Consider the following 16,113-nt stretch of genomic DNA (forward strand, 5'->3'; position numbering starts at 1 on the left):
GTGCGCTTGTTATTAACTCCTGGATTATTATGATTTTGTGCTTTTGGCCACTAATTTCTCTTCTCAGTCTCAGATTAAAACGCTGAGCCCAACGTGGGGCTCGAACCCACGACCCTGAGATTAAGAGTCTCATGCTCTACCGACTGAGCTAGCCGGGCCTGTCAAGTATTATTTTAACCTCTCTTTTGGAACCAGTGGGGCAGTGTGAAAGGGGCAAAGCGTAGGGGTGGGGTGTGGTTTAAGAATGGGGGCATTTTTTACCTAGACCAATGAAAGTAGTATTCTGTACCGAGTGGACGTTTGTGCCAAATTTGAAAAAGATTCCCTCTAGGCATTCCTGGGATATTGCAGAATAGGACGGACGCGAGGTCACAATGACCTTGGTCTTTGACCACCTACAGTAGAAGCCCTTAGAAGTCAGGCATTTACTGCTACTCTGCCACTACTTCACCACTCTGATTTTGTGACTCCTATTGTTCTCGACCGGGCCAGATTTCACACCTCCACGGCTGGGGAGATTTTCATCTTACATTTTTATTCGTCCCAAATGTCCCAGCCCCATCCGATTTCTTAGATTTTTTCACTGTTTATTTATCATGCATTGCAACACTAATATATGGTCAGTACGCCAAGTCAGACTGCCCATATAAAAATTATCTTGGGGGTCTGAGGGCAGTAGCCCCCGACCCCCTCCCTGGGGAAGCACTTAAATTAAGTACCAGCCCCCGAAAATTAACACCTGAGTGAGTTCTAAAGTGACATTGGAGTGGTAGATGAGTGGCAGTGGGGACGTGATTCTCGAGGGCTTCTACTGTAAATATTTTCAGTTCATTCTTGAGTCAAAGTGGACGTTTGTGCCAAATTTGAAGCAATTCCCTCCAGGAGTTCCAGAGATATTGCATTCACAAGAAATGGTACGTATTATTATAATTTTGCGCTTTCAGACTCACTTTTCTTCTCAGTTTAGGATTAAAGCAATGCGCCCAACGTGGGGCTCGAACCCACGACCCTGAGATTAAGAGTCTCATGCTCTACCGACTGAGCTAGCCAGGCCTTATTTGATCATTTTGAATCCCTTTTTTGGAACCAGTGGGGTAGTTTGAATGTTACCATACCAGTCTAATTTTGACTTCTTGCCTGGAGATGGTCCGTCTTTAACACATTGTAAGAGCCGCATTCAAGCTTATTTGTTTTGATTAATTGTGAATCTGTATTAATACATTTCTCTGTTGCAGTGAGTGGGGCGCTTTGCTCAGGTGAATGGGGCGGGGCTAACGCTATAAGCCACAGGTGCGGCGTGTGACGGCAGAGCAGCAGGCAGCAGCAATACTGTCATTGACACGCAACGCAGACGCAACCTTTTTGTTATGGAGATTATTGGGATCTCTTGTTTTGTTATTGAGATTATTGGGATCTCTTGTTTTATTTCTATGTACGGTATTGTTTTCGTATTTTGTTCTTGCTGGACCATTAAAAGAGCAAAAGGAACAACAAAAGCGTGCAGTGGTTTCTGTTCTGCGACTGCGAGTCTGACACTGCTTCCCAACCTACAAGTGGAAGATTCAAATAGGTTATAGGATAAACCTGTTAGGATTTTGGCCACTACATCAAGTCAATGACATGCTGCGATTGAAGAGCACGGATTATTGGGATCCGAAGGAACGAAAAGGGATTGGAGGATCAAACAGGTCCAAATTGGAACGGAAAGCGCCGGCCCGACGCGCGGCTACAAACAGAGGAAACGCCGGCCTGACGGCTGTAAACAAGCAAGCAAACAAATAATTGAGGTATGTGTTTGCAAAAAACCAACGCCACATGAATAATTATTCGTTTGGAATAAATGCCAGGATTATTACTAAACGGACGTTTGCCTCTGATAACGATGTTTATGGACAGTGAATATTTTATTTTGTGCTGGTGACATATCATGGATAAAGAGAGCAGCCAAGGAAACGCCGCCCTGGCGTGCGGCTGTAACCAAACAAACAATTGAGAGAGACAAGGATAATGAAATAACCAGCCACTGTTGAAGACCTTTTGGATTCATTTGTTTGTTTATTCTGAACTAATATGGCGAGTTCAGACGCCTGTTAATGACATGGATGAGGCGCAGCTGCGCGCATCGAGACAAGGAAACGCCGGCCTGGCGTGCGGCTGTAACCAAACAAACAATTGAGAAAGACAATGATAATGAAATAACCAGCCACTGTTTCTAAACACGTTGAAGACCTTGTGGATTTATTTATTTGTTTATTCTGAATTAAAATGGCGAGTTCAGATAAGGCAGACCTGCCCGTAAATGACATATGAGGCGCAGCTGCGCGCATCCAAATAGGATGGCAGACACACGGTCAACGAGGTCTCACTCTTCCTCCCACCACTCCTCCTCTTCCTCAACATTATGCATCAACGCGGAGGCAGAGAGACGATATTTATTGGCTAAGACTTCTATGTTACAAGAAAAACATGCCATAGAAGAACAGGAACAAATGTTAAAAAAAAAGAGAGAAACATTAGAATTACAGAGAGAAACATTAGAATTACAAGGTAAAATAGCAGCCAGCACAGCCAAAATTGACTATCTTAAAGACATTGAATTAAAAGGGTGCCGCCCTGCACGGGCTGAAGCAGCAGCTACTGCGCTGGTATATTCAAAGCCAGATGTTTCAATTCATCCATATGACATAGGTGCTCCAGCTGTTAGGAGCAAGGCAGGAGCACATCACTTGCCCTTTTTTAATGTTAACGATGGTAATGCTCACAGTTGGCCCGATGCTCAGCCAGATGACATTAATGACCAGCACCAGCCCCAACCAGTGCACAATATTCGACCTGTCATGCCCCAAAACACACAGCCACCAACTGCTCCACGGGGGTCGTGGCCACAAGACCAGTCAGCTGCCAAAGGAAAGGTGGCTGTAAATACTAGATTCCCTGTTAAACCACAGATCCCAAGGGTGTATGACAGCAGTTTTGCCACAGGTGTCACTATTTCCCCAAAAGAAAAAGAGCGTGAACCCTCCTGTCCCTTCTGTGGAGGTGGGCACACATTGGATATGTGCTTTCTATTGGAAAGGAAGGCGCATAGTGAGAAGATTGGCTTCTTGAATGATCTTAATGTGTGTTTTGCCTGTCTGTGCACAGGCCACCTAAGTAGAGACTGTGAACAACGCCTCACCTGTAGAGTGTGCAAGCAGCCACACCCAAGTGCCCTGCACATCTATATGAGACATGGTCCAGCTAATCAGACTGAACAGCCCTCTGGTGTAACAGGCAGAACCACAGCAGAGTTATGTGGTCACATAGGGGCCGGAGAACAAAAGAATGTGCTGTCCATTGTCCCAAGGACTGTGAATATGATATCAGCCACAAGTTTGGAAGGGCTCCCAGTGTCACAGTATAACCAAGACTACAAAGTAATAAAGAAGAGTGACATCACTACCAGTAAAACTCCTGCTCAAAAGTCACAGCCTGTACCATCTACAAGACGTACAACCCGCTCTTCTGCTACTGTTACATCCAAAGCAACAGCCATTAAGAAAGTAACAGATGACACTGCCCCCTCTCAACCAATGGAAGAAGTTGTTAAGGACCTGGTGCTTGTAGTAGTACCAACCTCGGAGGGTGTAGTAGCAAAGCCTGACCACAAGGTGTCAGCAGAAGCTGCTGCAGTGAACACTGCAGAGTCAGAAGCAGAAATGGAAACATCGGTCACACAGGTGCCAGATAAGGAGGGGGTAGAGGGAACAAAACAAGCCCAGAGAGACTCACCACCTCAAGGGAAGGACGCCCAGAGTGGTGCCTCTCCCTCACTTGATCCTGGTGCTACAGAAGACAACCCCAAGACAGACATGAAGAAAACTACACAAGACTGTGATGAAAAACCTGAAGATCACCTGGACCAAGATGATGGCGAAGTGCTTGAAATTCCCAGTATTCAGTTTGTTGAAAAAGAGGATAGTCGGATAAAAGAAGATGATACATATCAAATAGTTGACTCTGTTGAAGACCAGCGCAAAGAGCTTTCCCCAGCAGGCATGAAGAGGGCAGAGGAGAAGACCCCAGCAGATATGAAGAGGGCAGAGGAGAAGACCCCAGCAGATATGAAGAGGGTAGAGGAGAAGACCCCAGCAGATATGAAGAGGGTAGAGGAGAAGACCCCAGCAGATATGAAGAGGGCAGAGGAGAAGACCCCAGCAGATATGAAGAGGGCAGAGGACAAGACCTCAGCAGGCATGAAGAGGGCAGAGGACAATACCTCAGCAGACATGAAGAGGGCAGAGGACAAGACCCCAGCAGACATGAAGAGGGCAGAGGACAAGACCCCAGCAGACATGAAGAGGGCAGAGGACAAGACCCCAGGTCACAGCCACACCCACTCGAGCAGCCAAAAGGTGAGCACTGAGCTAGGCGCTTTCAGGACCACACTTGGTGGACAGCTCCTCACAGTGGAAGACCTCTCACAGGCAGAGAGGTCAGTCATCACCTATGTTCAAAAGCAATCCTTTCCAGTGGAAATGGCAGTGCTGGAAACCGCTCCATTCAGAGTGCAGAAGAACAGTAAGATCGATCCTATACTGGATGAAGGCCTACAAACCATCTTCTGCGAAGGTCTGACCTTTACGCCAGGACACAAGAATACCTTCTGCTACTCCAAGGAAGACCGAAATGGAGCACAGTGAGAGAAAAAAAAGGAAAAAACTTTAACATTGGAGATGTCGTCCTGGTAGTTGACCCAACTGCTCCACGGGGGTCGTGGCCACTAGGCAGAGTACAGGAGACCAAGCCTGATGCAGGAGGTCTGACCCGTGCAGTGAAGCTCCAGACGAAAACATCCAATATTGATAGGCCCATAGCTAAGCTATGCCGCATTCCTGGAGATTGAAGAATAACAGGTCTTCTTTCAACAGCCAAAAAGGGATGTAATGTATATACTATATTTTTCTAAATTAATTTGTTGATAGTTACGAACAGCATAGACATACACCCATAGACTGATATAGACGTACACCCATAGACTGATACATAGACGTACACCCATAGACTAATACATAGATATACACCCATAGACTGATACATGGAGATATACACTCTTTGCCACTATGGATTACAGTTTTTAGTTTTTTCTGATTTGACTGACCTAGCGATCATAAAGATCCCTCCTTAAGGCTATGTGCTAGTAACCTCTGGCCCTAGGATACGGTAAAGAATGAAGAATAACAGTTCTTCTTTCAACATCAACAAGGGATGTAATGTATTTACTATATTTTCTAAATTAATTTGTTGATAGTTTTACGGCTCTTTATTTTGTTTGAGTAATTGATTCCTAGAGAACAATTAGGGGTCGGTGTAAGAGCCGCATTCAAGCTTATTTGTTTTGATTAATTGTGAATCTGTATTAATACATTTCTCTGTTGCAGTGAGTGGGGCGCTTTGCTCAGGTGAATGGGGCGGGGCTAACGCTATAAGCCACAGGTGCGGCGTGTGACGGCAGAGCAGCAGGCAGCAGCAATACTGTCATTGACACGCAACGCAGACGCAACCTTTTTGTTATTGAGATTATTGGGATCTCTTGTTTTGTTATTGAGATTATTGGGATCTCTTGTTTTATTTCTATGTACGGTATTGTTTTCGTATTTTGTTCTTGCTGGACCATTAAAAGAGCAAAAGGAACAACAAAAGCGTGCAGTGGTTTCTGTTCTGCGACTGCGAGTCTGACACTGCTTCCCAACCTACAAGTGGAAGATTCAAATAGGTTATAGGACAAACCTGTTAGGATTTTGGCCACTACACACATTTTGTGTTTGTCATTTTACCTTACCAACCACCATTCAATCTGTCATTGATGTTGAAAAGGGGTGGAAATTAGACCATGAGACTTGTTTGAATGTTGGTAGGCCTATGCAACTGAGGTTCTGAAAACCACTGTGATTTTTTTTCACCACACTCTACTAGAAGCACCGCATGGCACATTTGCGCATTCAGTTGGGTGCGCTTGTTATTAACTCCTGGATTATTATGATTTTGCACTTTTGGCCACTAATTTCTCTTCTCAGTCTCAGATTAAAATGCTGAGCCCAATGTGGGGCTCGAACCCACGACCCTGAGATTAAGAGTCTCATGCTCTACCGACTGAGCTAGCCGGGCCTGTCAAGTATTATTTTAACCTCTCTTTTGGAACCAGTGGGGCAGTGTGAAATGGGCAAAGCGTAGGGGTGGGGTGTGGTTTAAGAATGGGGGCATTTTTTACCTAGACCAATGAAAGTAGTATTCTGTACCGAGTGGACGTTTGTGCCAAATTTGAAAAAGATTCCCTCTAGGCATTCCTGGGATATTGCAGAATAGGACGGACGTGAGGTCACAATGACCTTGACCTTTGACCACCTAAATATTTTCAGTTTATTCTTGAGTCAAAGTGGACGTTTGTGCCAAATTTGAAGCAATTCCCTCCAGGAGTTCCAGAGATATTGCATTCACAAGAAATGGTTTGTATTATTATAATTTTGCGCTTTCAGACACTCACTTTTCTTCTCAGTTTACAGTAGGATTAAAGCAATGCGCCCAATGTGGGGCTCGAACCCACGACCCTGAGATTAAGAGTCTCATGCTCTACCGACTGAGCTAGCCAGGCCTTATTTGATCATTTTGAATCCCTTTTTTGGAACCAGTGGGGTAGTTTGAATGTTACCATACCAGTCTAATTTTGACTTCTTGCCTGGAGATGGTCCGTCTTTAACACATTTTGTGTTTGTCATTTTACCTTACCAACCACCATTCAATCTGTCATTGATGTTGAAAAGGGGTGGAAATTAGACCATGAGACTTGTTTGAAAGTTGGTAGGCCTATGTAACTGAGGTTCTGAAAACCACTGTGATTTTTTTTCACCACACTCTACTAGAAGCACCGCATGGCACATTTGCGCATTCAGTTGGGTGCGCTTGTTAAAACTCCTGGATTATTATGATTTTGCGCTTTTGGCCACTAATTTCTCTTCTCAGTCTCAGATTAAAACGCTGAGCCAACGTGGGGCTCAAAGCCACGACCCTGAGATTAAGAGTATCATGCTCTACCGACTGAGCTAGCCGGGCCTGTCAAGTATTATTTTAACCTCTCTTTTGGAACCAGTGGGGCAGTGTGAAAGGGGCAAAGCGTAGGGGTGGGGTGTGGTTTAAGAATGGGGGCATTTTTTACCTAGACCAATGAAAGTAGTATTCTGTACCGAGTGGACGTTTGTGCCAAATTTGAAAAAGATTCCCTCTAGGCATTCCTGGGATATTGCAGAATAGGACGGACGTGAGGTCACAATGACCTTGACCTTTGACCACCTAAATATTTTCAGTTCATTCTTGAGTCAAAGTGGACGTTTGTGCCAAATTTGAAGCAATTCCCTCCAGGAGTTCCAGAGATATTGCATTCACAAGAAATGGTACGTATTATTATAATTTTGCGCTTTCAGACACTCACTTTTCTTCTCAGTTTAGGATTAAAGCAATGCGCCCAACGTGGGGCTCGAACCCACGACCCTGAGATTAAGAGTCTCATGCTCTACCGACTGAGCTAGCCAGGCCTTATTTGATCATTTTGAATCCCTTTTTTGGAACCAGTGGGGTAGTTTGAATGTTACCATACCAGTCTAATTTTGACTTATTGCCTGGAGATGGTCCGTCTTTAACACATTTTGTGTTTGTCATTTTACCTTACCAACCACCATTCAATCTGTCATTGATGTTGAAAAGGGGTGGAAATTAGACCATGAGACTTGTTTGAATGTTGGTAGGCCTATGTAACTGAGGTTCTGAAAACCACTGTGATTTTTTTTCACCACACTCTACTAGAAGCACCGCATGGCACATTTGCGCATTAAGTTGGGTGCGCTTGTTATTAACTCCTGGATTATTATGATTTTGCGCTTTTGGCCACTAATTTCTCTTCTCAGTCTCAGATTAAAACGCTGAGCCCAACGTGGGGCTCGAACCCACGACCCTGAGATTAAGAGTCTCATGCTCTACCGACTGAGCTAGCCGGGCCTGTCAAGTATTATTTTAACCTCTCTTTTGGAACCAGTGGGGCAGTGTGAAAGGGGCAAAGCGTAGGGGTGGGGTGTGGTTTAAGAATGGGGGAATTTTTTACCTAGACCAATGAAAGTAGTATTCTGTACCGAGTGGACGTTTGTGCCAAATTTGAAATAGATTCCCTCTAGGCATTCCTGGGATATTGCAGAATGGGACGGACGTGAGGTCACAATGACCTTGACCTTTGACCACCTAAATATTTTCAGTTCATTCTTGAGTCAAAGTGGAAGTTTGTGCCAAATATAAAAGCAATTCCCTCCAGGTGTTCCAGAGATATTGCATTCACAAGAAATGGTACGTATTATTATAATTTTGCGCTTTCAGACACTCACTTTTCTTCTCAGTTTAGGATTAAAGCAATGCGCCCAACGTGGGGCTCGAACCCACGACCCTGAGATTAAGAGTCTCATGCTCTACCGACTGAACTAGCCAGGCCTTATTTGATCATTTTGAATCCCTTTTTTGGAACCAGTGGGGTAGTTTGAATATTACCATACCAGTCTAATTTTGAATTCTTGCCTGGAGATGGTCCGTCTTTAACACATTTTGTGTTTGTCATGTTACCTTACCAACCACCATTCAATCTGTCATTGATGTTGAAAAGAGGTGGAAATTAGACCATGAGACTTGTTTGAAAGTTGGTAGGCCTATGTAACTGAGGTTCTGAAAACCACTGTGATTTTTTTTCACCACACTCTACTAGAAGCACAGCATGGCACATTTGCGCATTCAGTTGGGTGCGCTTGTTATTAACTCCTGGATTATTATGATTTTGCGCTTTTGGCCACTAATTTCTCTTCTCAGTCTCAGATTAAAACGCTAAGCCCAACGTGGGGCTCGAAACCACGATCCTGAGATTAAGAGTCTCATGCTCTACCGACTGAGCTAGCCGGGCCTGTCAAGTATTTTTTTAACCTCTCTTTTGGAACCAGTGGGGCAGTGTGAAAGGGGCAAAGCGTAGGGGTGGGGTGTGGTTTAAGAATGGGGGAATTTTTTTACCTAGACCAATGAAAGTAGTATTCTGTACCGAGTGGACGTTTGTGCCAAATTTGAAAAAGATTCCCTCTAGGCATTCCTGGGATATTGCAGAATAGGACGGACGTGAGGTCACAATGACCTTGACCTTTGACCACCTAAATATTTTCAGTTCATTCTTGAGTCAAAGTGGACGTTTGTGCCAAATTTGAAGCAATTCCCTCCAGGAGTTCCAGAGATATTGCATTCACAAGAAATGGTACGTATTATTATAATTTTGTGCTTTCAGACACGCACTTTACTTCTCAGTTTAGGATTAAAGCAATGCGCCCAACGTGGGGCTCGAACCCACGACCCTGAGATTAAGAGTCTCATGCTCTACCGACTGAGCTAGCCAGGCCTTATTTGATCATTTTGAATCCCTTTTTTGGAACCAGTGGGGTAGTTTGAATGTTACCATACCAGTCTAATTTTGACTTCTTGCCTGGAGATGGTCCGTCTTTAACACATTTTGTGTTTGTCATTTTACCTTACCAACCACCATTCAATCTGTCATTGATGTTGAAAAGGGGTGGAAATTAGACAATGAGACTTGTTTGAAAGTTGGTAGGCCTATGTAACTGAGGTTCTGAAAACCACTGTGATTTTTTTTCACCACACTCTACTAGAAGCACCGCATGGCACATTTGCGCATTCAGTTGGGTGCGCTTGTTATTAACTCCTGGATAATTATGATTTTGCGCTTTTGGCCACTAATTTCTCTTCTCAGTCTCAGATTAAAACGCTGAGCCCAACGTGGGGCTCGAACCCACGACCCTGAGATTAAGAGTCTCATGCTGAATCTGAGACAGAACGAGAGAAGATGGCAGAAGTCGCTCCAGCTGCAGCTCCCGCCGCTCCGGCTAAGGCCGCTAAGAAGAAGGCAGCTCCCAGACCCAAGAAGGCAGGTCCCAGCGTCAGTGACCTGGTCGTCGAGGCAGTGTCTGCTTCTAAAGAGAGGAGCGGTGTGTCTCTGGCTGCCGTAAAGAAGGCTCTGGCTGCCGGCGGCTATGACGTGGACAAGAACAAGGCCCGCGTTAAGACCGCTGTCAAGAGTCTGGTGACAAAGGGAACCCTGGTCCAGGTCAAGGGTACCGGAGCCTCCGGCTCTTTCAAGATCAACAAGGCTGAGGTTAAAGCCAAAAAGCCCGCAAAGAAAGCCGCTCCGAAAGCCAAGAAACCAGCAGCCAAGAAACCTGTCGTGGCCAAAAAGCCCGCGATGGCAGCAACGAAGAAGCCTGTTGCCGCCAAGAAGTCTCCCAAGAAAGTCAAGAAGGTAGCGGCCAAGAGTCCCAAGAAGGTAGCAGCCAAGAGTCCCAAGAAGGTAGCGGTCAAGAGTCCCAAGAAGGTAGCAGCCAAGGGCCCAAAGAAGGCGACAAAGCCCGCTGCGCCCAAGAAGGCCCCAGCTAAGAAGGCTGCCAAGCCCATAGCAGCTAAGAGGGCAGCTCCCAAGAAGAGATGAGCGTTTGAACAGAACGTTGTCTTTAATTCAACAAAAGGCTCTTTTAAGAGCCACCCACCACTTTCATGAAAAGCAATTATTGTACTCTACTGTGGAAGTGAAGGCGGCTTATCGAAGTATATAACTTAGTATTTATGGGATGGTTGATTTCCACGAGTTACTTCCAGCACGGCAACAAAGCAAACGCAACTTTATAATATTATATAAATATGGAGAATATACCACAAAAAAACGAATATAAAATATAGATCAGATATAGGTTCTTAATTGGAGAATGTTGATTGTTATTAAGACCGGTTTGATTAGTGGGTCCTACTAACGCAGATACTTTACCGCAACGAGTTGAGCCCTTTATTGTGGAAATACATAAATTGCTATCATTTATGGTGCATTTATGGTGCATTTATGTCCGTGCGTAAATTACCGTTATGACACTATTGGAATGACTACGGGTGATGGCCCATTAGTAGACACACAGGACATTATTGTAATTTTATTTATTCAGACTGGTTTGGATCATATGTTGGCACATAATTATGTTTCCCACTACCTCACATTAAATATCTACACAAGCAACCATTATAGTATACAGAACAAGTGGAACATTGTCAAACAAAAGGCTCTTTTATGGACCCCCACTATTTATATGAAACAGGCACGGCTACAAAACACTACTAGTAGTTCTACCCATTTATTTATAATGTGATTAGTGATCCAGACCAGCAACATTGGCAGGTAAAGAAAATGGTCTGAACGAGTCGCACCGCTTCAGTTGAGCCCCAACAATTGTGGAAATACACAAATTGCTGTCATGTCAATTTATGTTCGTGCATGCTGTAATCTGTATATATAACCCTTACTATTTATGTTTCTCAGTTCAAATTAATCATCACTTGACAGCTATGACATGCCATTTATAATTTTACATTATATCGTTAAGCCTTCAAAACAGGGACAAAAACACTGCAGACAGACAACACATTAAACATTACTACTAAACAGCACTGTACCCATTAGTGAACACGGTCAAATGTTATGCATTACGTGTTTATCGTCTTACATTTATGTTCGAGGTAGCGAGACAACGTAAGTTACACAACCAAATTATATTTTGACAAAAGGAAATATTGCATTTTCAAGAAGAGGTGGGTGGCTCTGAAAAGAGCCTTTGTGAGGTTTGTCGAAGAGGCTAAATAATTTAATTCTTGGCAGGCTTAGCAGCCTTCTCGGTCTTCTTGGGCAGAAGGACAGCCTGGATGTTGGGCAGCACACCACCCTGGACCATGGTCACTCCTCCCAGCAGTCTGTTGAGCTCCTCGTCGTTACGCACGGCCAGCTGTCACGGGCAGCGTTTCCAGCCAACTCCAGGATCTCAGCGGTCAGATATTCCAGCACAGCCGCCAGATAAACCGGGGCACCGGCTCCAACACGATGAGCATAGTTGCCTTTACGCAGCAGTCTGTGGACACGACCCACGGGGAACTGAAGCCCGGCACGAGAGGAGCGAGTCTTGGACTTAGCCTTCACCTTTCCTCCGGTCTTTCCTCTTCCAGACATGTTTATTATTCTGTTTAACTAAAGAAAACAAGTTAGAAAATAAATGCGAGTTGGAGAGTCGCCTTTTATTTTCGGGCTTGTGTTTTCTCACCCAATCAGGAAAGACGTTTTCTTGGCGGTTTTTCCAAAAGACGAGTCCTCCAATCCTTGTGTGAGATGTAGGCGGAATAACGAGCTCCCAGAGTGGAGACCAATCAGAAACGACTGCCCCTCCACGTTAGTAATATAAGACCAGAGTTTCGACACAGCAGCGTATTATTCTTGTTCGATTGAAGAAGATAATATAGTTTCTCATAATGGCAAGAACTAAGCAGACCGCTCGTAAGTCCACCGGTGGCAAAGCCCCAAGGAAGCAGCTCGCCACCAAGGCTGCCCGTAAGAGCGCACCGGCTACCGGCGGCGTGAAGAAGCCACATCGTTACAGGCCCGGTACCATGGCGCTGAGAGAGATCCGTCGTTACCAGAAGTCCACAATTGTTAAGGGGATGCAGACCAGAGAAAGACTTTTGTCTTGTTTACATCAGGGTCCCCCATTTTCAATTCATCATAACATATGACATACACGACATACAGATAGACAGTACTGCTACATCTATACATTTATGACATACCAGATTTGCAAATACAGTATTGTTTGTGATACAAAAAGAGTCCAGAAAAGAGAGTATATACATTTGATGTAGAAACTGTACATTGGAGGAGGTTGGGTAGGTGGGGGGGGGGACTGTACATTGGAGGTGGTTGGGGGGGGGGGGGGGGGGGGTTGGGTAGGAGGGGTGGGTGGGTGGGGGACACTGTACAACTGTACAAGCAAAACTGTACATTGGAATATTGACAACCATACTTGGTAATTTACTGTACATTGGAGGGGGTTGGGTTACAACACAGGAGCAGAGTATAAACAACAGTACAGTACTGTTTCTCATTCCTGTACTGTTGTTTATACTCTGCTCCTGTGTTGTAACCCAACCCCCTCCAATGTACAGTAAATGACCAAGTATGGTTTTGTCAATATTCCAATGTACAGTTTTGCTTGTACAGTTGTACAGTGTCCCCCACCCACCCACCCACCCCTCCTACCCGACCCCCCCCCCCCCCCCCCCCCCCCCCCCAAGGCGAAAGTCTTTCTCTGGTCTGCATCCCCTTAACAATTGTGTGTATTGAGCTGTACTGTACCCATTCTGCAATCTGTTAATAAAATGTTCAATCAAGAATGGAGTGATTGACAGTGTCAAAGGCCTTTTGTAGTTCCAGCATGATCTGTTAATACAATTTTCAATCAATCAATCAATCAATCAAGACCCTCGTCGCGGGCACTGCATTCCGTTCTCAGAATGGATTTGACTCGAGAGAGATCATCAGCAGGCTATATATGATATTCAGACTCTAGATCTATTTGCAGAGCCAGATGAGATGAGGCAACCTGTGCGATTGGCTCTTGACAACTAATTTTGCACGTACTGTATAGGCTACAGACAGTATGTGTGTATGCGCGCACTGCGGGAGGTGGCCAGAAGCGCGCAACTAGCCAACTACTATTATTACTACTATATTAATACAGTTTGATCCATCGCAAAGCGCTCCAGCGCTTGAATACGGCCGGGGGATCCGCTCTATACAATGCAGACCCACGGCTCTCGTATTATAATGAGCCCGCGAGGCGTGTTATTATTAGAGTTAATAATATTGTATATTGTTTACACTGCCTTTTTATTCTATTTTTACTTCTCCACTGTACTATAATTATGTGACCTGTACCTCTATGTCTTCTACTACCTGTACCTCCCCTCCCCCCGGCCCTCCCCATGCTGCTGAATTTATATTATTTTATGAATACAACGTTTAACGTTCGCTAACGTAGAGAAACGTCAGACGTAATTCGAGATACGTCAGACGTACTTCGAGATACTTCCGTACTTTCCGCCAATCAGCGCATTGCCCTGTCACAGGAGTAATAATCAGTCCTGTGGCAGGGCGGAAGTTCCAATCTGGACCGAGGCTCCGAGTCTGCAGCTGGACCCTATTGGCCCCGGCGGTTAGAGACCCCGGCGGTTACAGACCCCTCGCTTCCATTGGCTGATTTGGGTCACGTGACCGTCCCACCCAATGGCTGAATTGGAGTGTTGCACTGCGGGCATTGGCTGATTTGGGTCACGTTGCAATGCGGGATTGATTGATTGAAAACTTTATTAACAGATTGCAGAATGGGTACATGTGACCGCCACAGGCACTGATTGATTGATTGAAAACTTTATTAACAGATTGTAGAATGGGTACAGTGAGCGATTGATTGATTGATTGAAAACTTTATTAACAGATTGCAGAATGGGTACAGTGACCGATTGAAAACTTTATTAACAGATTGCAGAATGGGTACACGTGACCGCCACAGGCCCTGATTGATTGATTGAAAACTTTATTAACAGATTGTAGAATGGGTACAGTGACCGATTGATTGATTGATTGATTGAAAACTTTATTAACAGATTGCAGAATGGGTGCAGTGACCGATTGATTGATTGATTGATTTAAAACTTTATTAACAGATTGCAGAATGGGTACAGTGACCGATTAATTGATTGATTGATTAATTGATTGATTGAAAACTTTATTAACAGATTGTAGAATGGGTACAGTGACCGATTGATTGATTGATTGAAAACTTTATTAACAGATTGTAGAATGGGTACAGTGACCGATTGATTGATTGATTGATTGAAAACTTTATTAACAGATTGCAGAATGGGTACAGTGACGTCACAGGCCCGGATTGATTGATTGATTGATTGATTGAAAACTTTATTAACAGATTGCAGAATGGGTATAGAGGTGTGATAGGTGGGATCGGTGTGATAGGTGGGATCGGTGTGATAGGTGTGATAGGTGTGATAGGTGGGATCGGTGTGATAGGTGGGATCGGTGTGATAGGTGGGATTGGTATGATAGGTGGGATCGGTGTGATAGGTGTGATAGGTGGGATCGGTGTGATAGGTGGGATCGGTGTGATAGGTGTGATAGGTGTGATAGGTGGGATCGGTGTGATAGGTGTGATATGTGTGATAGGTGTGATAGGTGGGATAGGTGGGATCGGTGGGATAGGTGGGATCGGTGTGATAGGTGGGATTGGTGTGATAGGTGGGATCGGTGTGATAGGTGCGATAGGTGTGATAGGTGGGATCGGTGGGATCGGTGTGATACAGTTACCATCACAGGCCCGGATTGATTGATTGATTGATTGATTGATTTGTGCGCTATAACAACTTGAAAATAAAAACAACAATATTCTGAGTGCGGTCCCTACCTCCTTTTTTGCAACTTAATTAATGTTGGACTACGCACCTGTCTGAGCGCAGTGGTTACCCCCTTTTTCTACTAAAAGTGAATTCTTTTCACCATCAAGTGTGTCCAAAGCTGGCAGCAGGCTCAATAAAAAATGTTCATTGCTGTTGACCGGGACTGGGACATTCCTGATTACCCCCATCAGTTCCTGCTGGTACAGATACAGCACTCAAAACTCAAACCTCTCATGCCTCTCTACCACTCTCTACCACTCCTCTATTGTTCTTGACCGGGCCAGATTTCACACCTCCACTTCCTCCCACAGGCTGGGCAGATTTTCATCTTAAATTTTTATTCGTCCCAAATGTCCCAGCCCCATCAGATTTCTTAGCTTTTTTCACTGTTTACTTATCATGCATTGCAACACTAATATATGGTCAGTACCCCAAGTCAGACTGCCCATATACAAATTATTTTGGGGGTCTGAGGGCAGTAGCCCCCGACCCCCTCCCTGGGGAAGCACTTAAGTTAACTACCCTCCCTTTGTTCCCCCAGCCAACACCCCCGGAAAATTAACACCTGAGTAGACTTAAGTGGCACACAAGCAGCAACAAGCAGCAGACAAGCAGCAGAATTGGTTTGATTTTTGAGCGCTGCGTCTGTAGGTAGTCAGGCGGGTGGTGGTGGTGGAGGAGGAGCCCTGCCCTGCGGTTATGTCCCCGTGTGCA

The 16,113-nt window shown here is 44.8% G+C and overlaps 1 protein-coding gene across 1 annotated transcript; it reads left to right on the forward strand.

Annotated features, from left to right (window-relative positions):
• Positions 1-9,910: 9,910 nt before the first annotated feature.
• LOC311240704 (histone H1-like) lies at positions 9,911-10,549 on the forward strand (the record flags this gene model as incomplete). Its single annotated transcript, XM_084329277.1, has 1 exon — positions 9,911-10,549. The coding sequence occupies one exon, from the start codon at positions 9,911-9,913 to the stop codon at positions 10,547-10,549; it is 639 nt and encodes a 212-aa protein (XP_084185403.1).
• Between the last annotated feature and the right edge of the window lie 5,564 nt (positions 10,550-16,113).

This window comes from Notolepis coatsorum (assembly GCF_963971535.1).
Source record: "Notolepis coatsorum genome assembly, chromosome: 14".
In the NCBI taxonomy this organism is placed as follows: Eukaryota; Metazoa; Chordata; class Actinopteri; order Aulopiformes; family Paralepididae; genus Notolepis; species Notolepis coatsorum.